General features: G+C 40.2%; 1 protein-coding gene across 1 annotated transcript in view; it reads right to left on the reverse strand.

Moving 5' to 3' along the window:
* LOC103140926 (protein sidekick-2-like) overlaps positions 1–26102 on the reverse strand; it is a 101419-nt gene that overhangs the window by 70057 nt on the left and 5260 nt on the right. The window contains exon 2 of the mRNA XM_016673546.1: positions 25833–25871. Coding sequence (XP_016529032.1) covers positions 25833–25871 — 39 coding nt within the window. The remainder of the gene's footprint in view (positions 1–25832; positions 25872–26102) is intronic.

Genomic DNA, 26102 nt, shown 5'->3' on the forward strand with positions numbered 1-26102 from the left:
CAGTTCCAACAAGTGGTTCTCCAGATATTCTCTACTGCACTTCTTTTTTGAGTATTTTATGTTAAAAGCAAGAATCAGGGTGCTTGAACGACCCATCACAGTCAATTTGTGTTAAAGTTGGTACCAAAACTTCTTCAGAGAACCACTAAGGGCAGCACAAGTACTACCTGTGGTACTTGTATCACGGTTTGAGAACCATTGTTCTAATACAAGTTGAATAAATCCTTTATAGTCATCCCTCTTGACACATAGGCCAAAAAAAATTTTTTTTTTCAAGGAGCTGAATTAAATTCAGGAGCTGCTATTTCATCCAAAGGGACAGAACTGCTGTTAGCTACAGCGGGATGGGTTACAGTCAGACTGTAACCTACAGGCTGTGACGCACCACAGCTCTCTACTTGTTTTGTCCATTGCGTGAGGGTCATTATTTTAGAGAAAAACAAAGAGTCAGCTCCAACCCACCTTGATTTCAAAATCGGATATTTAAGTTTTAAAATCTCAGTCTGAAAAGATACAGCGAATAAATGTACACTAGTGAAAAAAACAGTCAAATAGAAGAAATGCTTCCCCCACCCTGGTGCTTCACATAGCTTAGCTTCTTAAAATGAGCTTTATCAGTCAACCAAATGAGCAGCACCTGATGAAGTCATCTATTACTTTTGCTAAAGGAAATGGTTACAAAGAAAATGCAGAAATAAAGGTAAAAAAAAAATAAAATAAAATAAAAATAAAAAAAGACACGGTGAATATTTGCACACCAAAGGATACAATTTCACTTATGTCAAGCCTGAGCCAATGAAGGACTTGGATGAGGGCTGGGGAAGGAAGAGGAGCAAAGTGCAATAAAATGGGCGAGGGTGGTGAGAGGGAGTGTCTTGGCTTCTATTATAGCTCTCGGAAAGTAGGAACTCAATCAGCGGCCAGGCGAGGGGCCCATTGTGCTGGAGTGTAATGGGAACTGTGAGATTTTATTAAGAGAGAGCAATTGCATGTGCTCCTCATCAGGGTTTCCATTGTGCCATTGGTGGTCACACTGACGTCCGGGGAAGATAGAAACAAGGTATTTACTGTCTCACATTGGGGAGAATAGACAGCTCCCAGAAATAGGGTTCCACTTTGACGAGAGGGGGTCTGTTACTTATAATTGTCACAGCATTCTCTTGTTCAATCTGTTTTTATCCCCATTGCTCTCACTCCACTTTTTCTAAGCTCCTTTTCCCTTCTCTCCCTTCCTCCTTCTCTCCCACTGTCAATTCATTTGTTTGTTCTTTCATTTTTCACTTTCTGAAATCCCTCTGTTTCTGGCATTCTGGTTGAGCCATAAAGAAGATCTATCCTCGGCGAGTTTTATCTCTACCATCATCGCATGCACAGCGATTCTTAGAAAAAAGGGATAATTGGGATGAGTAGTGGGAAAAAGTGTGGGAGGACAGCAGTGTGAGAGGGTGTGTCAGCCTGACTGGTGATGGACCCATCCTTGTTGGTTTGCTGCTGTCGGAGCAGGAATTTCCAGAGGACATGGTCTAAATTCGGCTGTTTACGTCTTTCCTCAGTGTATAATATATCTTGCTGTTCGCTGTTCCCTACTAACAAACAGAAGCAAAGGTTACCCACACATTGCTGCTGGTAACTGAGGCAATGTGTATTTGAGAGCTCTTAGTAACAAATGTTGTGAACAGTATCTCTATTGCTCCAAATGAGAACTCAAAATGGCCGTCATGTGCTGTATTTCTGCAGTCATACAGACATTATCTTTCTCCCTGTAATTTGATCTAGTTTCAGATGGAAAGGAATAGGCTGAAACACATCGGGTTTGGGCCCAAAACATGTCCTGTTATCTTTAGACATCACTAAGTTGAACAAAGATCAACTTGGAATTTCATTGCATACTTTTACAAACATTGAAACAAAGTTGAGCAGCAACACAAAATTCCTAATAATGTCATTGGCCAATAAATTGTAAACCAAATTACAACCAGCAAAGAATCTGAAATTTTTCTATTTTCACACTATTCCATTGGTTAACACCCAGGTGGTGACAAATCGAATCAATGATTATTTGTTCATCAGAGAGTATTACCACATTTATGATAACAGCAGGCATTATCGCAGTTTGTTAGCCTGAGCCAATCCTGAGAATATCAGCGCAGAGAAGAAAATGCATCAGTAGTGATTCTACAAGTGTTTCTGCCTGTTGAGTTTGAGAGGGATTACAAGGCCTTTTCTAAACAATTAGAGTCCATCAGCGAAAGGTCGAGCAGTGCAATGCTTGGTAAAAAGGCAACAAAAGAATCTACAAGCATCAGTTGTTTGATGTCAAAGGTTATGACAGAGTTACGTTCAAATGACGGAAGAAGAATTGCTTGTTTGGAAGGAATGATAAAAGACGCCCACTTCTCTTGTAAAAGAACTGAACTGCATGGTGAATGTATGCCATTGCATCTGCACAAACCACTTGTGGAAAACCAAGGAGGAGTTGCTTGGCCACAAAATACACCGTTACGTTTGGTGAAAGCTAAATATATTGTATAAGCGTCAACTAGATCTGAGGACAATCTGTCAGTTCAACTTGCTAGCCTGCCACAAAGTCTAAAAGAAAAAGGAAATAATTCTGTTTCAAAGAAAATCAATCCAGACCTGAAACCGATTCAAATCTAAAGCAAGTTTTGAACCACTGAATACCAGAAAATGTCAAAGAAACGAGATGCAGGATTTTCTCACCAAACTGGTAATATAATAAAGTAGAGGACTACCTTTAATTGTGCCTGCTAAGAGTGGATCTGGAGATTTGAATTGTTTTTTTGAATAGATTTATTGTTGATTTAAACTTATTAAGCCAATATTTTTAACTGAGTTAATCATTAAGTTGACTTTTTCCAGAATATGTCTTTTACAAACTGGTTTATGTAGAGTGAGAACAATCAGTTATCAGGGTCATTTTCGCGGATTTCCATAGTAAACCTACAAAGTGCTACCAGAAAAGCTGTATTAAAAAAAACAAAAAACATAAGAGTCCGACATTCAAAATCTGAGAAATCGCTTTAGACCTTTTTTATAGGTGCAGCTCATACAGTCATTTTATTCTGCAAGAGACACACAAAGGATAAGGCCAGTGGGCTCAAAAGCTTGTCAAATTTAGGACAAAAATAATAAAACTTTAGTTTTCACCATTTTATATAACAAATAAACCAAGGTTTCATGGATTATAGTTTAATTTCTAAAAAAAAAAGAAGAAGAAAAAAAAGCTATCGTAAAACATAATTTAGTTGAATGTTACATCGTGTCTTATAAAATTCTAGAAAATATGTTGCTCTTCTGTATCCTAAAGTTGCTCTTCTGGGTTAAGACCTAGTAGCCATTCGAGTACAATAAGCTCTGTGCCTTTTTCTAGAAACCAGTTTGATCATTTTGAGCTTTGTGACATGGTGCTTAAAATCCAGCTGGATGTGGACATCAAAAAATGGGTACACTGGAGGATAAAGGGATGGCCATTATCAGCACCAACACCGAGACTCGCTGTGGCTTTTAAACTGTGTGCGGTTAGTGCTGAGGGGCCACAAAAAAAATCCTCAAGAAAATCTCCTCCAACAACTGCATATATTTTTGCTGTTTATGCAAAATTCTGACCCAAACAACTGATTGTCCCCGCTATAATTGAAACTTGCCATCCATATGACTGGCAGACTCACTTATGTTAATAATTCTCATGCCCTGTTGTGTACTTTATAACTGTAGGGTTTTAATACATTAAAGTTGCAATAGATAACTTTTGTAAACATTTTTATTTTTACATATTTTCTAAAACCGTCACTATGTTCTGATAGTGAAATTTAAGACAAATATGTTTTAAAAAGAAGCTCATTTGCACTCATCCTACTGCGACCTGCAGAAACACACAGATTCCATGTCTTAGCACAGTTGTGTAAGTGCTGCTCACACCCTGTGTGCACAAGTGCAAGAGTGCCGGTTGTGGGGACACAACCTCCCCACCCCCATTACCACCCCGTCCGACCGTGACATCTGCCGCGCTCCTCTGAGCATTGAGCTAAGGCTGCGGGAGGGTTAAGATTAGTACTCTTGCCAGGAAAAGTTTAATGTTTGACTTAAATTCAATTTATCCGAGATTACTGTTGTTATCTGATGAAAGAGACTATTTCTTCTTTGGTTTGGAAATATTTTTTTTTAACGTTCTATGGAAAACAGTCGTATTTGATAAGATGATATTAAACGGGAAAAGCAGTTATCACTCAAGGTCTTGACCTGGCTCTGTCCTAATGAATCTAAACTTACTCATCTCTGGTCTCATGCAGTTAAAACTCCCTTTCCATCACAGCCAATCTGATAAAGGGATGAGAGAGGATATCATGTGTTCCTCACACAAATCCTGCCTGTAATCAGTACATTGTTGTTGTTCTACTTCCCTCACTGTAATCTCTTTCCAGGTCCATTCTATCCAATGCTGACGTCCACCAAATGTAGTACATCAAACAAAATAATAGCTGCAATATCAGGGAAATAAGGCAAGACAGAGGAGAATGCACAGCTACAGAGTGTCTTTATAAAGTTCTGTGTGTAATGTGACACAAGGGGGACTGAAACATACTGGCCATCTGATAATGAGGCAGGGCAGAAGGTTGTGGGGGGTTAAGGATTACATTCCCCAACAGTGACAGAGAGAACAGGACACGACATATGTGGTGCTGTCCTTGAAAATCCCATTTGACCACAATGCATCAGAAAAGGAAAACATCTAGAAAGCAGATTTAGAGATAAAATGTTTGAAATTAATGGATGGCATGGTGTGGGACAAAAATGTTACTTTAATCAAGAGATTAATTCTCTACCTTAAGTCCATCAACACAGTGACTAACCCAGAACAAAGCTCAGCCAAATGTTGTTTTCTTCTCCACAATTTCCTGCCCCTTCCCCCTGCCATGCTGCTGTGATTTTGCCAGTGCAACATTCTCCAGTATTTATGTTACAGTATAGTACGCTCCATCTGCTAAGATCTGAGGATGTGAAGTGAATGCTGTCGCATATAATTTCTTTGACACGACTGGATATTCCTCATAAGAGTGCCCCCAGAACGAGCGACCTGATGCGTAGGTAAAGCAGCACTCACACAGCAACAACTTGTTCCCAAATACAGAGTATGAGGATGCACACTTGAAAGCATGTGCTCTGTCTTTGCCTGGCCTTTATTTTTATCCACTTGGTGACACTTCCAATCACATACGGCATCTGGACTCATTAGCGTCAATGATAAACTTTGACAAAGGGAACAAAAACCTGCAAATGAAAGCAGACAGAGCGAGGAGTGCAGTAAATTAAAAGGTTCAATGCAACCCTTTCAGACATAGACAATGAATCCATGGACATCATGAAATCATTGGTTTTAAAGTATGACAATATGTAAAAGTGTACTTTATGTGAGCTGCACAGTAGCACAGATGGTAGCACTATTGAAAGCAAGACAGTCCCAAATTCGTATCCCGGTCTGCAGTTCTTCCTGTGCATGCGTGGGTTCTCTCTGGGTCCTCCAGCTTCCTCCCACAGTCCAAAAACATGACTGTTAAGATAACTAGTCTCTTAAATTGTTATTTGATATGCGTGTGTTTTTGTCTGTCACAATAATAATAATTTATCTTGTTGAGATAAATTATAATATTTAGACTAGGAACACATTCTCAAATATCAATAAACCAATATTTAACACTGGAACTGAAAGACTTTTTAAATATCTAAAATAAATAAACAAAGCAACAGAAAAACAGAAACAACAAATATAATGAATTATTAAGTCTCTGTAAAAAAGAAAAGAAAAAGAAAAAAAAAGTACTTGAAAAAAGGGGCCGGTTGAAACCAAGGCACCAGACTGAAGATTTTTGTCATCCAATTTTTGGTAGAAAGAGAGAAAAATGATAAATCCTGCAAATTATTGAGTTTGTTTGAATTTATTATGTGACGAATTGATTCCTTGCTTATTGGGACAGGCCTATATGTGTGTGTTGTTGTTCTGTACCCCTCTATTGTCCTGCAATGAACTGATGACCTGTCTGGGGTGTACCACACCTCAGTTAATGACTGCTGAACACAGGAACCAACAACCCCCACACCCCGCACCTCACAGCCAACCACCTGCAAGGATAAGCGGGTTCAGACAACGGATGGATGTATTTTATGTCTGAAAATGAAATGCGATGGCAGCACAGGCATTTGTGTTTAGATTGGATCTTTGCCCATGATTAACAAGAGAGGAGCCAGGTGTTGTGGAGCCTCAGGGTCAGCTCGGGGCTCTGCTGGCTTAGCGATAGTGGCAAAGCTCCACTGAACACTGTACACTTGTCTGTATGCCACAGGATTCAATTTACAAGCTGCTGGTTTAAGCTGGCACAACGAACCACCCTGTTGTTTGCACCAGGATGTGCTGCCTGTTTTGGAGGCTTTTTGTCCTGCAGTTAACGAGCACTCTAGTGGGAGAGAATCTGTAACGGTCGATTACAGCTGTGATAATGGCAGACTCTTTTGTGTGCACAGAATGGTTAAAAAAAGCCATCCTCACCAGGGGGGGAAAGAAAACAAATGAGGAAAAAATAAACTCTCATGCAGTTTGGAATCCTGTAAAGCCTAGTGTTTTCTTAAGGAGGACTGAGTGCATCTGATTCCAAGGCAAGTGGCTTCCAAAGACACACAAGCATCTATTATCTTGTGCAAGCCCCCACAAAACAACACACATACCTTTACAAATACATATTTTCTCACATGTACTAATTCACAAAGGCACATTTAGAAGCATCAGTGCATTGATCACATTGGCTGTCTTCTAGCACTTTAGGGATATAGAAAGTTTCATATAGAAATTTTCAAAATGAAGCTGCAGGCAATTGGGAAAAGGACTAATACATACACAGGAGAAGTCGGTGATCAGAAAATGATGTTTTTGGTCTGAGTATCATGTGTTGTTTGAAATAATGCTTTCTTCCAGGCAGCAACAGATATTTAGTTCCATCTGGATTCCATGCAGGTCAGCATTAACAAGCTGCTCAAACACAAGGTTAACTCACTTGTAGATTACTAAAGATGTAACTGTCCAAACACATAGTCTTTAACAAATGTATCTCTTCCTCTTCCTGCATGCTACATTTTTATGCAAATCTACAAAGGAAAATATATAGCCAGTGGTTATTTTGCCCTTTCAAAATAATCTACTTTTTGGCAAATTGCCTTAACAATCTTCACTTGAGTCACATAAGGCAGACAGACTGGGAAGTGCAGGAGTCATTTATCTTTCACTACCAATATCATTATAGCCAGGTAAAAGCCAGCCCCTTGTTCTACACTTTGATTCATATAGACTTACTTGTAGTTCATTAGCTTTTTTTAAGTTATTCCACTAATTATTTCAAAATGCCTTGATTGGGACCCTATTCTGATAGCTTTGACTGCATCAGTACATCCCTATTTTGCATATAACTCGTTTGTAATTTCAAAGGAACACAGAACTTGACAAATTCAGAAATTTATGGTAAACCTCTAAAGCGAGGTCCAATCAATCCTGAATAGATTTCACCGGAATATATTTTTTGTTTGTTTGTTTGTAGATAAAGGCAATGGGGAAAACATATTTGTTCTTATTCACACTAAATTTACAGGTGCCAGTGAAGAAACACCGCCTTTATCAACAAGAACAACACAGCCGTCAGTTAGTCCATGCCACTGAGGGTTCAGCACAATTAATCTTTGACTTGGGGCCATTCAGTCACAGCTACAGTGTTGCTCTGGTGATGAGGTCGCGTTGAGTGACCATGGCGCTGTCTTCTGCTGATTAGTCAAGAGACTTTACAAAGCCACAACAACTGTAGGCAACCATTTGTCAAGCTCCCTGTAATTAATCCATTGCAGGCAGTCTGTTGGGAGGGCAAAGGGGTTGCTAAGGAGGTTCTTGAAAGGCAATTATCAGAAACACAAAAACTAAACAGATTGACACACACCAGACAAATGACTTTCTGAGTGACACTTTGGCACCCAATAAGTTTCTTGGCTCTAAAGTGTCTTTGTAAGAGGGTTGATTAGAGGAAGGGCCACAGCAGCAAAACCAAAGTGGACACAGCAGCAAGAATGACAGGTGGAAATGAATTATAGAGAACATAATATGTACTCCCTAAGTGGATTCATTTATCTACGGTTTAAGGTCAACACAGTTTTTATGTCATACCAAGAAATATCTGAATGTTGTTAAGTGGTTGACATTTCCAGTGCGGTTTCTTGAAGATTGTTAGTGTCACTTAAAGAGTGATAAAAAAAAAAACAATAAAAAATAAAAACTGAAAAACCTGAAAAAATGTAGGCTGACCTCTGACTAAGAAGAGGATGTTAGTGTTATTTGACCCTTAGAATTGAGGTGAAGCCATGCCATGCTAATAGATGTATTTCCTACCAACACCCTTCCGCGCGCCACAAGGGGCGATTTAAGCTCAATAATGGAGAAAATATTTCTCCAATCACACAGGTGTCAGACTTCATGCCTGAGCGCACAATTTTATCACAACTCTGCAAGAGAAAACAGAAGTCCAGTGTTTTTTTTTCTACAGAGCAACATCCCACTCTCACCAGGCATGCAATGTCACTCAGTCACCCACACACTGAACAGAGGCAGCCGTCTAAACAGTGTCCATAACCTCACTATACAGACAGACATAAACAAGCATGACACTTACTTTTTTGGGGATGCGAAGAACACTGATTGACAGTGCTCTGTTGGCCGGATTAGAGACGTTCATTTCGTCCTGAACTCAATTATATTTTACAAAGGCTGACATCCCCAGTTAATTGCAGCCTTTCCACATGAGGGAATTATTTGCACTTCTCAATTCCCTGGCCATGTGTACTCTGTTCCGCATGTACAGGCTTCATCTAACATGTGGAAATATTGCAAATTAGATCAGTGGAGAAAAAAAAAATGTAGAAAGGAAAAACTAAAATTTGGGAAAGAAAAAAAAAAAAAAAGAGTGTTACAGTTCCAAGAGAGTAGGAAATGAAGTGGTGGTGTGCCTCCGTCTCTGACTTCTGTCTGGATCTTAGCTCTGTCTCTGAGACAACATGGACATATCCAGAGTGACAGAATTTTGATGATTGACGAGGTGATGAGGAGGAGAAGAAGACGGGGAGAAGTGAAGAAAAAGGTTATACAGTGCCATTGGCTGCACCAAAATGAAAATAAGGGTTTGCCCATAGAAAAATGTGACAAGAATCCCTGGGTGGTTTTTAGCGGTTGAGGAAATGTTTGTTTAGTAATAACAAGGAAGCCTACAAAGCCCAGAACAGTTGTGTCTGCAATGTGTGTATGTGTGATTAATTGGTGTTAAAATTGAGTAAAATAAAACTCCAACACTGTGTATCCTGGATTATACAGTCATGTCTGTCCTTACCCCCAAAGCATCCAACAGCAGACATCCAATGGTTGACATGTGTCACCACACATAGTCAGATTAGCAAACCTCTAATCCACCTCTGTGGCTGACTGGGTGGGTGAAAGGGTTGGGGATGATCTGCCACACCACAAATAATCCAGTACCTAGCATTTCATCTGCTAGTGGGGGGTCATGTTGCTGTTCTCTGTCAAAATCGCTCTGTGTTTAATGGGCAACGAGGCCTTGGATTAGATTTGTTCTGTTGCTGACATGTGGAGAGACAGCTGTTGCAGAGATGTGCGAAACTAAAGCCCTACTCCAGGCTCATATCTCTGTGCTACCCTTGGGTTGTCCCTGATTGTCAGAGAACTAATCCCATATCATTGTTTAGCAATTTTGTTTGTTACAATGGATATCAGTGACATCACCGGTGTTGACATTGGCCTGTCAGCAAACAACACTACTGTTTATCTTTGTCTGCAAGATACTGGGTAAAAAAAAAAAGCAAACAAACAAAAGAAAAAAAAAAACACTTCCAGATGGGAGAACCGCATTGCCAGTGAGAATCTAGAGTAAACAGACAAACAGGGACTATTTACTGATAATAATCTCATCAAACAGCTGAATGAAGATTCCCTTTTATCAAAAGTAAACAACCCTTTTAATATGCTAGACTAGTTGGAATAGACCTCTCATCTCTCCAGGATGAAAACATTAAAGTTTGTCTCCTTGAAAGAACATCGTCCACAATAGTATCTCAGATGGCAGCAGTAATCTTCGAGAGAACCTGTGTCATGCTGTGCATGTCAGGGACAATGATCTCTCATTTTTGTCACACTGACCGAACTGCAAGTCATCAGCTGTTGTGTGCGGCTTACACAGCATTTTCATTTTTTTTTTAGAACAAACAAGACTTAAAGTCTAAAAGATATTTGTTACCCTTAGTATTAATTTGATTTAGCTAGTAATAGCAGTGAAAGCTGACGGAAGTCCTCTTGACATTCAGTGCAAATCAGAATGTGCGGAGGACAGTAGTGTGGAGGAACAAGTTAGATTTGCTCCAAGCAGGGACACTCAGCTTCTGCAAAGGCACACCAGTGATTAAGACAGGTCAATCATTCTTAGAGTCAACGTCAGGTGTGCAAAGGACGTGCCCCCCTTTCTCAGCTTGGAGGAGGAGAGAGGCTTTCTACAGCTGCCAGAAGGCCAACAGTGCTTTAACCAACTCCCCATTAGTTGGAGTAAGTCAGTAAAACCTGACCCCAGGAGACCCTTGATTGTGAGCATAAACAACTTTGGAATACTCTAGAGAACTCCTGCTGTAATAATATAAACAACTCCTACAGACATTATACTGAGAGTTAGTTTGCAAAGTATTTTTCTTTCACTGTTTCGTGAAAGAGTGCAGCTTTCCATCGAAGCACTAGAAAAGTCATATAACAATGTAACATTTGATGAAAACGTAATGGTGAATTTGAAGAAAACTACACACATAAAGACAAGTATAAATATAAAAGTTTTGATGGGCTACACCAGAACAAGACCAGACCAGGTGCTACTCTTGTTCAGTTTTCAGGAACAGAAAACTGAGGCTGCAGGTCACACAGGTTCACCAAAATTGGACAACAGGAAAAGATAAAATATAATGGCTGATCTAATTCAGCTGCAACATTTAGATTGCGGGGTCATAATTTAGCATAGACGACAATACAGCATGACTCCACGGCCTACTTCAGTGTTGTTACTAAACATGTTCATCCTTTTTTTTACAGCACATTCTACCAGTATAATATTTCAGCAGTTAATGAGTAGCTTCATCAATACATTTCCCCACAACTGGCCCTTTAAGGGCATCCATGATCATGATATGATCTAAAATGAAAATGAGTGTATTGACACTCCTCCAGTAGAGGATCCTTCAGATGAATCAACTGCATAACATTATAATGTCTATATGAAGATATCAGGCACCTTGTTCAGTCTATGACAAACACAAATAAAACAATTCTGAGGCCAGACCGGGATCCAATTCGGGAAACGGAAAAGTGTTTCAAACCTGACAAACTGCACTTTATAAAGTGCTGATTGAGCTCATGGAGCTACGGATGTTACAATTCTCAAAGCAAAAGCTGCCTAAATGGTGAAAACATTCACATTACAACAAAATATTAGATCAAAAAGTACATCCTGAAGTCATATATGTTTTGAATTATCTACGTCTTCAAGACTTGTCTTTATGGTTAAATGTTTCCCCAGGGACACTAATCCAGAGGTTAGCGAGAGAACCACATTCTGCTGACTGCCCTGCTCACTGCTACAGGGCTTGGCCACCAACCCTAAAGATTTTTTAATAGCATACTAAAATTCTGTGAAAGCCTAAATTGCAGCCCTCAATGGGCAACAGATGATGGAATTAAAGAGATTTAGAGCTGTTGGGGAAAACGGGCTGCACGTCTTTGATGTGGGGTTGGGAATGAGGGAAGAGTGGAAAAGATGGAAGCCGAGCACACCGAGGCAGCATCTGGCCCTTGTAAGGACACACTGCTCTCTGGGAAGTCTCCACAGATCGAGAAAAGGGGCTAAGTGATAGCTCTTTCTAACACCCACTATGTGCACCAACTGGCACTCACCTAATAGTAACACCTGCTGCACCCATAAGGTGCTACAATATCACTCATCACCTAAACAAAAGTGGGACATGTCAGGCATGAAAAAAGTTTGAACTGTGAAATTGTGAGGCCGTCGTACCAAAAGGAAAAGAAAAAAAAAATCCCTAATTTCAACCCGAGCCCCACTTGAGGTAACCATAGCAACCCCTCACCTGTCATCTCATCGACAACAATAGACAGCCAGGTCAGAGTGACACATTTTCTCAACCTAGCAAATATGCAGCACGATTTTCTATGTTAGGCATAGTGCCTTACTCTCTCTCTCAGGTTTCTACCAGAGTGTAATCAGACACACACAGCCTCCTCTACACACACCAGATTAATCATCTGCCTTTTTTTTCCTTTGCCCTCCTGCTGTTCTGTGCTATGCTCGCTCTACTCCCTTTGTCTTTCATTAACTGACACTTGTACCATCACAGTTTCACACATAAACATATTCACAATGACACATTTTAGCTTCGCTACTCTTGCCAGAGGAAGCTGGCAAAATGGCAACATTTATCCTGACCTGGCATATTCCGATCCCAAGTGAAAACGTGGCCCAGTATAAAGGGCCGGTGGGCTGCCACAGCCTCTATTCACCCGAGACAAAACCTGGATCTGTGGCATAATCTGGCTGGCTGGACTTGTGAATAGAGCCAGCAATCCAGCAATGACAGACCCTGTTAACCTCTATGCTATGAGTTACTGCCTGGCTGTATACAGCAGAGTTGAAAAAGGAGCAACGTTAAAAAAATAAATAAAAAAAAAAACTGGCATTGATGGAAACAGCTCTGTGCTTGGAGACTAAGGATTCCCGACACACAGCTGCAGTATACTGGGCATGAAGAAGTCAGTAAAATTTACAGGGGAAAAAAATAAAAATACTAACTGCAGAATCATAACTCACTATTCTCCCACACAAACTTTTGCTTTTATCTCATTCCAAAAGAGGAAAGAAGGTAAAAAAAAATAATCCAGGGGGGAAAGAAAAAGGGAATCTGGAAGATTGACACTTTCAAACAAGCTGTGGCGAGAGTGACAAAGCAAACGCACAGCGGTTGCAGAAATGTCAGGTTGGGACAGTCTCTGTCCTGAGTAATAAGGGGGGGATGGGTCTTCCCACCTTGGCTCTCGTCTCTACCGATTTCATCGTGCTGCACACCACGGGCACTGTGACTCACCAAGTGAGCAAAACATAGCCAAAACCAATAGCCGGCAGATAGCATCTCTTACGCTAACAAGCTTTTCACTTGGGGATACCATCAGCTCTCTGGTTTTCTCATACAGCTAATTAGGAATGGACTGAGAAGCAGACCCAAAGCTATCTTTTCACCCTTTTTTTTTATCCTCTCACTCACAAATCTTTCTCTTTTTCACACAAACACTTCTTTCTCAATCCATTGCCCACTTTTTCACACTTTTTACGTCGACCTACCATCTTCCAATGCACCACCATCGGTGCCATTGCTGTCACTGTGTCCAACTCAAGGCCTCTAGTGCTTCTTAATCCCATTAGACCAAACACAATCAATTATCCAGCCAGCCTTAAGGATCTGAGAGCATTAAAAGGTTAGCTCAGGAGATTTAAAGCCATTGATGTCTGTGACAGCAACGCACCCCACACACCCACAGCCCCGCTTACGACTGTGTCAGTGTCTGCATATGTACGCTGCATGTCAGCACGTGTTCATCAAGATGACACCCCAGCAACAACCAGAGCCACCGTGCATCGCTAGCGGATCTTTAATCATGTCCCTGCAAGTCCTGGCAAATTACTGCCTTGTGATGGTAATCGATAAAGCAATAAACACAGTCAGGGACTTCAGCTGCTAGAGCAAAGAAATACCATTGCAGCCACTCGTTGTTTTTTCTTTTTTTTGTCTTTATTTTTGTCTTTTTCATAAATGGATACTTTCTATCAAAGAGAGAGAGAGAGAAAAAAACATTTTTCCAAATCAGGAAGGCATTTGTGGGTGAGAGAAGAACAACCACCCCCCACATCCTCCTCCGCTGTGTTTGCATTGACAGACAAAAGAGTTACAGGTGCAGGTCAATCAATACTATCAGAAGATAGACTGATATAATCTTATTGTAATCTGTAGACTCATCTCATCTCCTTCTATCTGCCCCATCGCTGCCTGTCCATAAACTCCATGCCCCAGTGCTGCTCCATTCATGGCTTGATGTAATTTTCTCACTCCCTCCCTTTTTATCTTTCTCATACGCTTTTCTCCTTCACTCGCCTCTCACTGACTCTGTTCCTTCTCTGGCGAGAAAATTAAATATGATCATTCCTCTTCAAAGGCGCCACCATTAGCCACATAATGAATATTCAGTTAATGTAGCAAAGAGAGAGAGCGGGACTGTGTGACCAAGAGAAAGAAGTAGGTGACCGCAAGAGCCGATAGGTAAAACAGTGCTGTGATAATATGTTTGCCTGCTTACATATTCCATCTGTTGTTGCATTTTTGTCGCACTTGCATGTTCAGAATCAAACAAATTTCAGTGTCAGACAAACATAAGTCTGATGAAGACATACAAATACATACAAAATGTTCTCTCCAAATAATGATTTCTTTTTATATATATGAAAAAAAAACAAAAAAAAAAAAACTTGGCTCTGCGCAAAAAATAATTGCCCCCTAAACCTAATAACTGGTTGCTTAACATTTGGCAGCAACAGCAGTCATCTAACATTTGCTATAACTGGCAATGAGTCTTTCAAATCACTATGGAGGAGGCCAGAAACTGTTTTAATTGAGCTACATTGGATGGTTTTCAAGCCAGTACCACAGGTCATGCTATATAATCTCATTTGCAATTAATTCTGGACTTTGACTAGGGCACTTGAGGCTTTCATTTCTTTTTTTAAAACATTCAGATGTGGGACTGACTGGTGTGGTTTCGATCGTTGTGCTACATCACCGAAGTTCACTGAAGCTAAAGCTAAAACCAGATGGCCCGACAGTCTCTTTTGAGATTTTTTTTTTGGCAGAGAGCAGAATTAATGGTTCCATCAGTTACAGAAAATTGTTCCGGTCCTGCAGGGATAAAGCAGCCCTGACCATCCCACTACCACCACCATGCTTGCTTGTCAGCATGATGTTTTGTTTCTGTGGTGGTGTTAGACCCATGCCTTCCAAAAATTACCCCATTTGGCAAAAGTGAGATGGGCTTTTGTGTTCTTTTTGCTAACTAGTAGTTTTGGCATTGAAAAAAAAAAAAAGTTTTTAAGTGAGTTGCAGCCATAGAGTGGCATAACCAGTTGTTAGCTTACGAGGGCCAGGTTGTTTTAGGCCGTTTATCACTTTCTTTTTCTGAAATTACTTGATGATCTGAAAAGTGTGTATGTGTAAGGGAGCAAATACCTTTTTTTCACAGCACTGGACCTTTAACAAGAAACTGAAAAAGAAGTGAAGACACATTTTCACACATTTTCACACATTTGACTTCTTAAAGTCAAATGCAAAATATTAATTATTACAAACTTCATTAGCATGAATGAACGCTCCAGTGATATTTAATAATCTGATTGCAGATCTATCCAACCAATGCATCATTTATATCTCATTAATGTATAAAATTTTTGAATCACTGACGACGGCTCTATTGTGAAATGCTTCCATTCGATGTCTCCAACGTTGCTTCTCACAAAAGAATCAGTTGACTGGAGCTCGAAGAGCCCCACAGCATTTATGGCTCGGAGGTAAAGTCTGCTCCAAAGAACTACTTCTTTTGCCGTCCAGATGCAACACCGAGCACCTTTTCTACTCAAATTCAAATGTGTTTCCTCATGCAGACACGATAGTCACTTTCCAATTTCAACTTAATCTTAAAGCACCAATTTCAACTGCCGTGGCAGTGATTGAAATATGAAACCCTGCATATATACAGGCCATTACAGAGAATACAAGGCTCCAGCTGCTCTCTGTCCGCTCAGGAAAGTAAGTGGGGGGGGAGGGAGAAGAAACAACAGGGATCAGCTTTGGCTGAAACACATTTCTGTTTATTTATTATTCAATAATGCCGAATTGCCCCCTGACCCCCAGGAACAGCTCGCACTGAACTACCTTCAGGACGAAATGGCAGTGATGCTGAATCAGGAGGAAATCAAACAGAATCCCTGGGGCTCTGTTGCACAAGAGGTACAGGCTGACAGCTATTTTTTTGTTGTTGTTGTTGTTGTTTTATGTCTTGTTTAATTTATACAAAGAAATGCTAAAAGAAAACACAAACATTCAGTATGACATAAACATAGGAATTCAGATTAAAAAGAAAAGTCAGTGAAATAAACAAACCTGCAGTAAACACTCAAAGATAGCGTTTTTTTTTTTGTCAACTTTAAATTTGACAAAATAATTGTTGTTTTAAGGTGAAAACCAATTGACTATCACTGCACACACTACTTAGCAAGATTAATACACTTTTGTCTACTGCTTTCAAGGTTGCTTCTGCCATTAATTAGCAAAGTCTGATGGCTTGAATCCATTAGAGCTGTCTAACCTAGTTAAGTCAGCTCCTCAATGGATTCTCTATGCGCCTTAAATGCAAAGCCACAGCTCTACAGGAACCTGGCTCAAGGTTAGCACCATGGTGCAAGTCGTGCCCAACGTCCAGAGCATGCTGTCTGCCACGCTCCTCAAGTGGCTGCCAGAGAACACTTCACCAAGGTTATGCCTGTCAGAGGCAATGAATATTCCACTTATCTCAATCAAAGTCCTTCACAGAACTTTGAGGGATCGGTTCTGCCTGTGTTTCAGAAAACAAGGATGGCAACTCTGCTGGAAAATCTGAAAGCGAGGTTGGGGCTCAGCCAGTCACGCTCCTGCACCTGAGCTTAACAGCATGGCAAATAACATCTTGAATTATTAATCTGCAGCTAATCAGATCTTCAATTAATCAATTAGGATCGTCACACGCAGAGGAAAACAGATGAAGATATTAGCATGTTCTTTTTTCCATTTGGTAAAGGACAAACTCAGTGGAAGAAATCCTTTTGAGCACTCCGTGACGCAAGTTTGAAAGGAGAAACGGGAAAATGTTTTGGGTGAGGTGATGAAAAAATAAACTGCCTTGCAACAGTATTCCTTCCCCTTGAATTCACATTTGAGCCACAAACTTTGTAACGTATTTCCTTTGAGATTTTACATGACTGACCAACACAGAGTAAAAGAGAATCGGGAAACGGTGGCTTAACATTGTGCACAACAAAAAATCTGAAGAGTATGGCAAGCATTACCACTTTTACTCTAATACCCCCAAATAATTTTCTGTACGATCAATTACCTTCATAAATAAACAAAACTCCCCTGTGTGTAATTTAATCTGTGTCTCATTTGGCTTTTTCAGAGCCGAATGAGGAAAAAAAAAAAGAAAAGTTTAGTTTAATGATGTGTAAAGCGAGGAAACGCCACAAAAGACTTGCAGTTGCAGCTGAAGCGAAAGTAATGACTACAAAATATTGACTTAGGGGGACTAAAAGCCTATGCATGCTGTACTTTTAAGATTTTAATTGCAAGCTGGTTTGGAAACCATGTGTCATTTTCAGTAATGTAATTTTGTGCTAGCACTGAAGTGTGTTGCTGTAATATGATTTTATTTTATTTTTTTCCAGAAACCGTAGAAGGGTGCAGAAAATGGAACTAAAGAAGACATTCACTTTTTAATCTAAATTTCTGTAAATGGTTCAAGTGAGTGTTGTTATTAAGTAAGCTAAAGCTAAATTATTCCTTGTTCTTGTAGACATAGGCAGTGTGATAAAAGCCATTCAGTCAACAGTGGTTCATTATTAATAGCCACGTAAGGTAATGACTGTTCTTAAATACCAAACTGTTAGCGCAGAGATAAATTAATGCATCTTCATGTCCCCAAAGTCAGCCTCAACAGAATGAATTGTATGTTAATGACAATAAATTACAGCACTTTGCTTCCACAGGAAACAATCTATAAGTTGGCTGACAAGCAATGTAAATGTGTTTGTGCAGCATAAATCATTCGCCAACAATTGAACACCTGTGGATTTTCCAAATTAAAATAAATCCTCTTTCAAGCCTCCCATCTGTTCGATATTCCACAGATAGCATTTAATGATCTTTTTGGAGTGATATCCTCCACAAAATAGATGGAATTAGCTTTGATGGATACGATGACAGTTGACAGATTAGTATGGCAGACGCATTCTTTTGATAAACAAACATAGTGCCCAGTAAGTTAATAGGGTAATGAGATCTCTTTATATATTTATTTATTTTCTTAATGCCGGACCCTTCTTGAATGCAATCATACCGTAACATTAGCCTATGAACAATCGCAATGTTTCTGTGCGTGTGTGTGTGTGTGTGTGTGTGAGATGGTTACATGTCTGATGCCTACAACATGCTGCATCTCCAGGGGCACCGGCTCCCTCTCTCATCAAGCATGCCCAGTCAATGTGGCTGTCACTCCCAATCTGCGCTGAGAGGGGAGCCTGTGCCTATTTTTATAAATGTATTCATATTCATTAGTCCTGAGTGTCATTCATAGCAGCAGTTCTTTAATGCGGCGGGTAACCATCACAGGCCGGAGAAGCCTGCCTCCTCTCATCGCACAAATTAATAACACAGGCAATCACTGCAAAGGTGCCTTCTGTCAAACAACAATGGCTCCTGATTTCCATCAACCGCGTGCACTTCCTCATTTCTACGAGACACACAGTTGAAAAAGTCACTGGTGTCCCTTGAGGAAAGCACAACAACAAAAAAAAGCCATTGTACCAGCCTATGAAATATGAAATAATTAAATTAACTAAGAATTAATTACAACCTTTTTTTTGTTCCCTTGACCCAGTGTAATATTTTCCCTCGTAACATCTCGGTGGCGCCGGGTTAATTGTGCAGAATAACTTATGTCAATGTGAACTGCTAATGAGAGCAATTAGGCAACAGACTCACAGTAACTTCACCATCTTGCTCAAAGATGCTATCTGTTGGCTTTATTGGCTTGTATGTGTCACATAAACGACTTTGTGAACTAATTCTAGTAAATTCAAAGACAACTAACATTACACCTTCCCTGAATTAAACCGAGGAAGACTATTTTTCTAAGACTCCCAGCACATCTAGAACTAAACCATGGGGTTTTCATGCTTAAGGCCTGGTACCCATCCACTTCTTTGCGTTGCGTTCCGGTTGCAGTCGCCTTTCAGGGTAATGGAAGTGGGCTGCATCTCACAGCCTTCCATGTTTTTTTCATGCCCATTGTTTCTGCTCCACCCCACTTTAAATCAAGAACACAAAGCAAACCCTGCCATACTTCACTCTGGACAGCATTAATAAAACAAGCTTTCAATGATGCAGAATGGGAACGAAGCAGCGGTGTGATTACAGCTTTTAAACACTGCCACCCCTCAGAGTTTACATGTGCCAGCTCTGCAGGCTGGGTGTAAGAAGGCTTTTGGCGTTCTTTCCCCCATTGTCATTCATCTTTTCTTCTTTGTCACAATTCCTCTCTAACAGAGAGGTACTGAATGGAGAAGCCCCCGAAGTAGAATGAAAAAGTAAAAATTGGAGTTCCTGAGAGAGTAGGCCTATTCCCAAGATCTGCATACTTTCTCTAGTCCTCTGATAGACTCTGAACCCAATCATATTTTTTATAAGATTCATTGTTTCTCTACCTGTAAAGAGGAACCTCTTCTCTCATTATGGAAGCTAAATATTCATTATCAATGTACTAATAGATCAATGTACAAAGCACTCAAAGAACACATTTCTGACTGGTCATTCCTTTACACATTTCCCTCTTTAAATCTCATCACGACAACCCCTTGAGTGATCACAGAAATGGAAATGGGGCCTTTTAATTGAAATTCACGAAATTAAACATTGACCAGAGCAACTTCATTAAACAGATATGACTCCAATTTCAGCAGTCCCTGCAGGCTTAAAGAGCATGCCCACTGTTACAACAGATGTGCTTAAACATTATCTTTCGTGGAACTGGGGGAATTACACAGGCTCATATCCAAAGTGAAACAGTTTGACAAGCGCTGTGAAAGACTTTCGAGGAGAGTGATGATGGGAAGCAGCCGGAGGTTTCTGGAACGGCACCACAAGCTTTAACATATCCACATCTGCTGAGGAGCAAGCGCTTTTTGGTGTTACACTTTTGATGAATTCTGGCATCGCAAATCAGATTGAACTATCATATCTCCTGTATGTCACATGTGATGTAGATCCAAATTGGCTTTCATCTCTGGAGTAAAGCTCTGTCAGCCTAGAGTGACTTCACATGTCCGCCGTACCTTCCATCTGGAGACCTCAGGGAGACCATCGTTGTCAGCAGGCCTCCCAGTGCACAACGGTACATGTCCCTAACAGGGGACGCCTGGGCTCGTTTGTTTTGTTACTTAACTCGGGCTCTGTGACAAGAGGAGACAGTGACCGAGGCATCTGGGACATGGGAGCCCCCTGCAGAATTAAACAGGCTGCGTCTCGAGCCCCTGTGACAGGAAATCTCACTCAGATCACAAAAGGCAGCCCTGATTGCGTGTGACAGGTGCATCCTCTTCCTTCAGATGCCATGTCTTTGTTTTGTCTTGTTTGCTTGCGTGGCGGCAATGGCAATTTTGGGAAGTCAGGGTGGAGTTTTTTGGTGGTGCCGTTGCGCGTTTTCCACAGTAAATAAACTTGCCGTGGATACAAATTAAACATATTTTGTTTGAGTGAAAAAAAAACGTGTAAAAATTAGAATCATAGCATTTACTGTTCTACTGGCAAAACAATCACAAAATAAAATAATTTTTACCTCATTCCAGGTCAGAAGCCTGTGTGCATTTCACTAGTATTTATTTTAAGTTACTTTTAAAATGTATGACTTGGGACAAGTCATACAAATATTTTGATTGTCCTTACAAGCTTCTCAAAATGGCTTGCTGGAAAATTTGGACCATTGCTCCTTTGAGAACTGATGTCAGATTTGAAGACAGTCTTGCTCACACACAAATACACTTTGCCCACACATTTTCTATTGGACCGAAAAGAGGCTTTTGTAAAAGCCATGACAGAACATTCATTTTCTTGTCTTAAACCACTCACTAATTTGGGTTTACCCCGAGGCCAGTTGTCCATTTAAGCTTTGTGCCCAAGCTTTAACTTCCTGGATGACGTTTGGAGATACTTTAACATTTACACATTTTCTTTCCTCATTATGCCATCCATTATCTGAAGTGCACCAGTCCCTCCTGCAGCAGTGCACCTTATAACATAATAGTCACCACCAAATTTGACACTTAAGTTGTTATCATTATTTTTTAATATTATTTGATTTTAATTTACAGGCAACAAATAACATCAAATAAGTGAGCTTTTTCTTCTCTAGACAATGGTATGGATATTAATCTGCATACATGGTTTAAATGTGCCAGTTTTGTTTTAACTTGTTCATTTTCTTTTTTTGTCTACAACTCCTGTTTTCCCCCTTTTTCCACAAAAAACAAACATCTGAAATAAAAGGAAATGCATGTAGAAAAAAAGCTGGCAGTCATAGAAGTGCAAGGGTTACTGTTTCAGCTCAAACTGGGCACACTAATCCCTTTGATCCCCCCATTTTACTGTCAGCTGTTTCCTAGCTACCATTGGATCAGCACAGAATTTAGGATTTGTGCTACTGTACGCCACAGCAATCCCTGCCCCAGTGTTGCAGTGCTCTTCTTTCTTTCCTCCATCAATATCCCGCCCAGGGCCCACCATTGACATCCCTAACAATATTAATTTCTCTTTTTTGTTCCCCTTTCTACTTCACGTCGCTGCAGTTGGCAGTGACTGCGATGTGGCAGAGGGAGTTAGGTTAAATTGGAAACTGTTTTGCACAGAGGGCCATCAGGACATGAACAGATGATTCATGCTGAAAAAGCTGATTCTGATTTTGCCAATTCATGTGAAATTACAGTGTTTCTTTCAAACGCTGGTTTGAGAAAGTTTCATTTAGCAATAATGAAACAATCTACTTCTATTTGTGCCAACGCGCGCGTCGGAATAAGAAAACGTGCATGTGCATTAGGAGCTGTGCACGCTGCTGCTGCGCGCATGTTTGTGCATTTGTTAGCATGCATTAGAGCAATAAAGGAAGTTTCATTGCGTTCCTCTTTCAGGCTGTCTTTGAAATTTGAATAAGTAGGCAAATCTGTCTGCGCAGGGTCTCTTTCATCCCAGTCAGTGTTGGCTGCTCTCAGAGGCGCAGTGTGCCATACACTTCTCATTCAACCTCTGGGTTGTTCACCCAAACTGCTCTGAAATCATTTAAGGCAAAAAAAATAACAAAAAAAAAAAAAAAAACACGAAGGGGTTTGACTTGCATATTGGCAAATTTATGCTTCTTTGTCACACACTGGCTCTCCAGGAGTAAATGTTTATGACTGCTGCTTGCAGATACAAGAATGAGCGCTGCTTTTCCAATTTAATCATTTCAACAGACTGTGGAATGCCTATTCATTTTTGTATGTACGGTATGCTTGCATAATTTGTTTAATTGCACTGGTCAAACTTATTTTTTCATTTATTTTTTTTTGCAACCTTTACATATTCAGTATTTCATTTATTTATACAATGTAGCTTACATTCTAATCATTCAATACAGACTAAATTATTTTCTCATTTATTGCAATAAGAAAAAAAAAATATTGCAATGACAGCCTGAAAGTGAAAACAGCATAAAAGACAAGAAACATAAATCCTGAATAGGCTCATGTTTGAAAAGCAAACCAGCCTTTGTTGAGGTTGAATCCAGCCGTGTGCTCTTAGTAGCCAACCTGAAGCACTTTCACGTGGGGCCAAGGATCCAAATTTGACATCGAGCCATAAAGAAGGAGCCGACACTTCTGCTGTCAGCCCACATTATCATCGCATTTCTTGACTGATACACGGCAGATGTTATGGGCAAGGACAGCAATCAAAGCTTATGCGACCACACAAAGTGCTGCCGAGCCTCAATGACGACCGGCTCCACTCTGCTGCGTACGCACGCCTTAACAACAAACAAAAGATCCCCGGATGAGACGATTGGTATGGATTTCTGTAGGTGTATCTCACTCAATGCTTTTAACATCCACGCTGATATCTGCTGGTATCGCTGTTGCACGTTTGTTTGTGGCAATGGTGGAGTGTCAAACTGTGACAGCAGTGGGGGGGCCCTGAGAGCAAGGTCTAAACTACGTGGATGATGAAGATGAAGACAGCAGGTGCTTGGAAACAGAAATCAAACATGATATCAAATCCCATGTGTCCAAGAGCAAGACAATGGGGGAAAGAGAGGCGGTTCAAGCTGTAATCAATACAGAGCACAAGGTATTGAGATGCAGTGAGAGGCATTTTGCCAGCTCCCCCCCCGGAGGGTCTGGTGGGCCTGCTGCCAAGCACAATCTGAGCAGGACCGCTAGCTCAGCTTTGCACATTTGCATACAAGAATTTGCCTGTAAAGAAAAAAAAAAAAAAACATGTCTCAGTTTGGAATCACCTATGTCTCAAACTGGCTAACCTCTACAAAAAGTTGCAAACAAGAGCTGAAAAGTAAAATGTGGTTTAAATAAGTTATTTTCAAACTTTTTGTTGCAAATACCAAAGAGGCTTCCAAGTAGCACTGTGATAACAGATGTTTTACAACAATATCACAGTAGAAGATTGCAAACATCTTTTTTTTTTCTAATTAACTGTCTAATTGGTTGACAGATGCAGATTTACTATTCCTTCTCTGCACTCAGAAGCTGAAATTTCTGAATTTTAATTTGGAAAAAAAAAATAATTGGAATGCTGGAATTCTTGGTAAGAAAGTTTTAGGTTTTTCTGCCAAAATTCAACACTATAGCTATAGGACAAAAACAAAAAAAAAGTGTATTCACTCTGGCAAGTTTTATGACTCGTTCAAAATAGGCAGCACTCCCTTCTCGGTTCGCTCCTTGATTCTTGCTTCACTGTCACCCACTTTAGTTCACTGTGAATTAGGAGTTCTTGAAAGTTTTCCAATTTAGATTTTTTTTAGGTTGTTAAATTTTATTAGCACAAAACAAAGATATACAACAGAGGGATGACAGTCTAAAGACAGCCTAGCCTCGAAACCAGCAATAGTACTTATGCTAGGTTGAGATCCATTCCTAAACCTTCTTTGTGTTTATAAAAATATAGGTGTGTCTATTCATGTTGTCACTGTGTCTTGGTTTGAGGTCAGGGCAAGAATAGACTAGAATGTCAAGATGTGAATTTATTCACCTCATTGTTCAAAGTAAACAGGATTTCTATGACCAGCTGTTTTCATTAGGACATAGACAGGGAAAAACAAACAAACAAAATAAAAACATAAAAACTCTGCTCCTACCAATACCACCATGGTATCGAAGCGGTTCCTCCATTCCTCCTCTCCTTGTGCCTTTTGCCATTTTAGTCACAACACAAGAATACACTCAGCAGTCCCCAGGAGGCGCATGCTGGATGTGAGCGGAGATTCAGTGGGCACATTATGCTGTAAAAGGCATTGTTTCTCAACACAGCTTTCCTTGAGTTGCCTTTGTGTTCTTAAATGTTTACATGCAACAGCTCGGAGGCTCGAAGACACATGTACGTTTCCAAGAATACGTGGTTCGAGTCAAATCCCTCACTCGCGCCGATGGAACTAATGACACCATTTGTGAGGGCTCTTCAAATGCCTCATTTTAAGGAGGCCGTTACAAAGAGAAGCATGCAAAGCATCTCTGCTCCCTAGTCAAAATTATATCAGACAAAACAAACAAATAGTGCCACACTTCACATTCCCCTCCATGCGGTGTCCAAGGTCATTTTCTGCTTTCAGTTTCTGGCTCAGCTCAAGGCCTCTTCTGAGACATTTTTTATTTCTTGATAGCTGAGGTGCCTCCAAGCCCTGCGTTGGATTGATTAGACGTTTAGCCAGGAGAATTAATATGTGAAGAATTTCCCTGTTCCCCCCTGCAGCGCCTCTCCCCCTCAGTCTCATCAGTAAACAAGTAGATATGGAAACAAAACCACTCGCGGGCTATGTGATTAAAATCGGCCCCAAAAGAAGAAATTGCTTGACAATCAATGTTGTTATTACTGAAAAAAAAAAAAAAAAACATCTGAGTGTGCCTTATAAAAAAAAAAAAAAAAAAACATCTGAGTGTGCCTTATTCGAACGGTATTTTTTGACTTCGTACACCAATGCTGCTCTCTACAGGTATAAGGAATCTGTCTGAATAGCCTGATTTTGTTGTTTCCTATGCTTTTACCATTCTTTTGCGACAACTTCAACAAACAACTCACAACAAATGTTTAAATGATGCCTAATATCAACAGATCAAAAAAAAAGAAAAAAAGAAAAAAGTGCGTTCTTCAGAGTAAGCAAGGATTTTAGCAATAGTTACCCAAATCCGCAGACGTGATAGGACTCGTTGCCCTGTGCAAACAGCTATTACCACTGCCTTTTGGGCAAATGGCAATTACTAAGCAAAGGGAGAATGCCAAAACCCTGCAGTTAATTTTGATTACATTTGCATTATGAACTATAAACACAGTTTTACTGCTCAACTGAGCCAATTAAAGACTTCCTGAAGCTAAAAAAAGGAACACTGACATCAAAACAGCTCTTTTGTTCTTGCACAATGAGGTTGATTGCAATCATTTGTCACTCCTAAAAACCTTTCGGAGCATTTAGATTTTCCAAACAAAAGGAAAGACAGTGTTACAAAAAAGAATGTTGGCTTTTTCATTAATTTTCTTTAATTGGTACTGCCAGCGAGCAGACTTTTTCTTACTTGAGCTGTGAGATGTTGCCTCTTGCAGGATAAGGTTTCCTGTGGCAGCATGAATAAACATGTGTAGACAGCATTTGGCAGCAAAAGGAAGGAGAGAGGAAAAAAAAATCTCAGCCAACCAACCAAATATGGGAGGCAGCCACAGAAGACACATAGGGAGTCTGATAGGGAAGCTGACACCATTTCACCTGAGGCTGGGCAAACCACTTGCTGGGCTTTCCTGGCATGAGCCATATTGCAAAGAAAACAAGCATTTAAGTCCAAATTTTT

Source organism: Poecilia formosa, unplaced genomic scaffold, assembly GCF_000485575.1.
Source record: "Poecilia formosa unplaced genomic scaffold, Poecilia_formosa-5.1.2 Scaffold78, whole genome shotgun sequence".
In the NCBI taxonomy this organism is placed as follows: Eukaryota; Metazoa; Chordata; class Actinopteri; order Cyprinodontiformes; family Poeciliidae; genus Poecilia; species Poecilia formosa.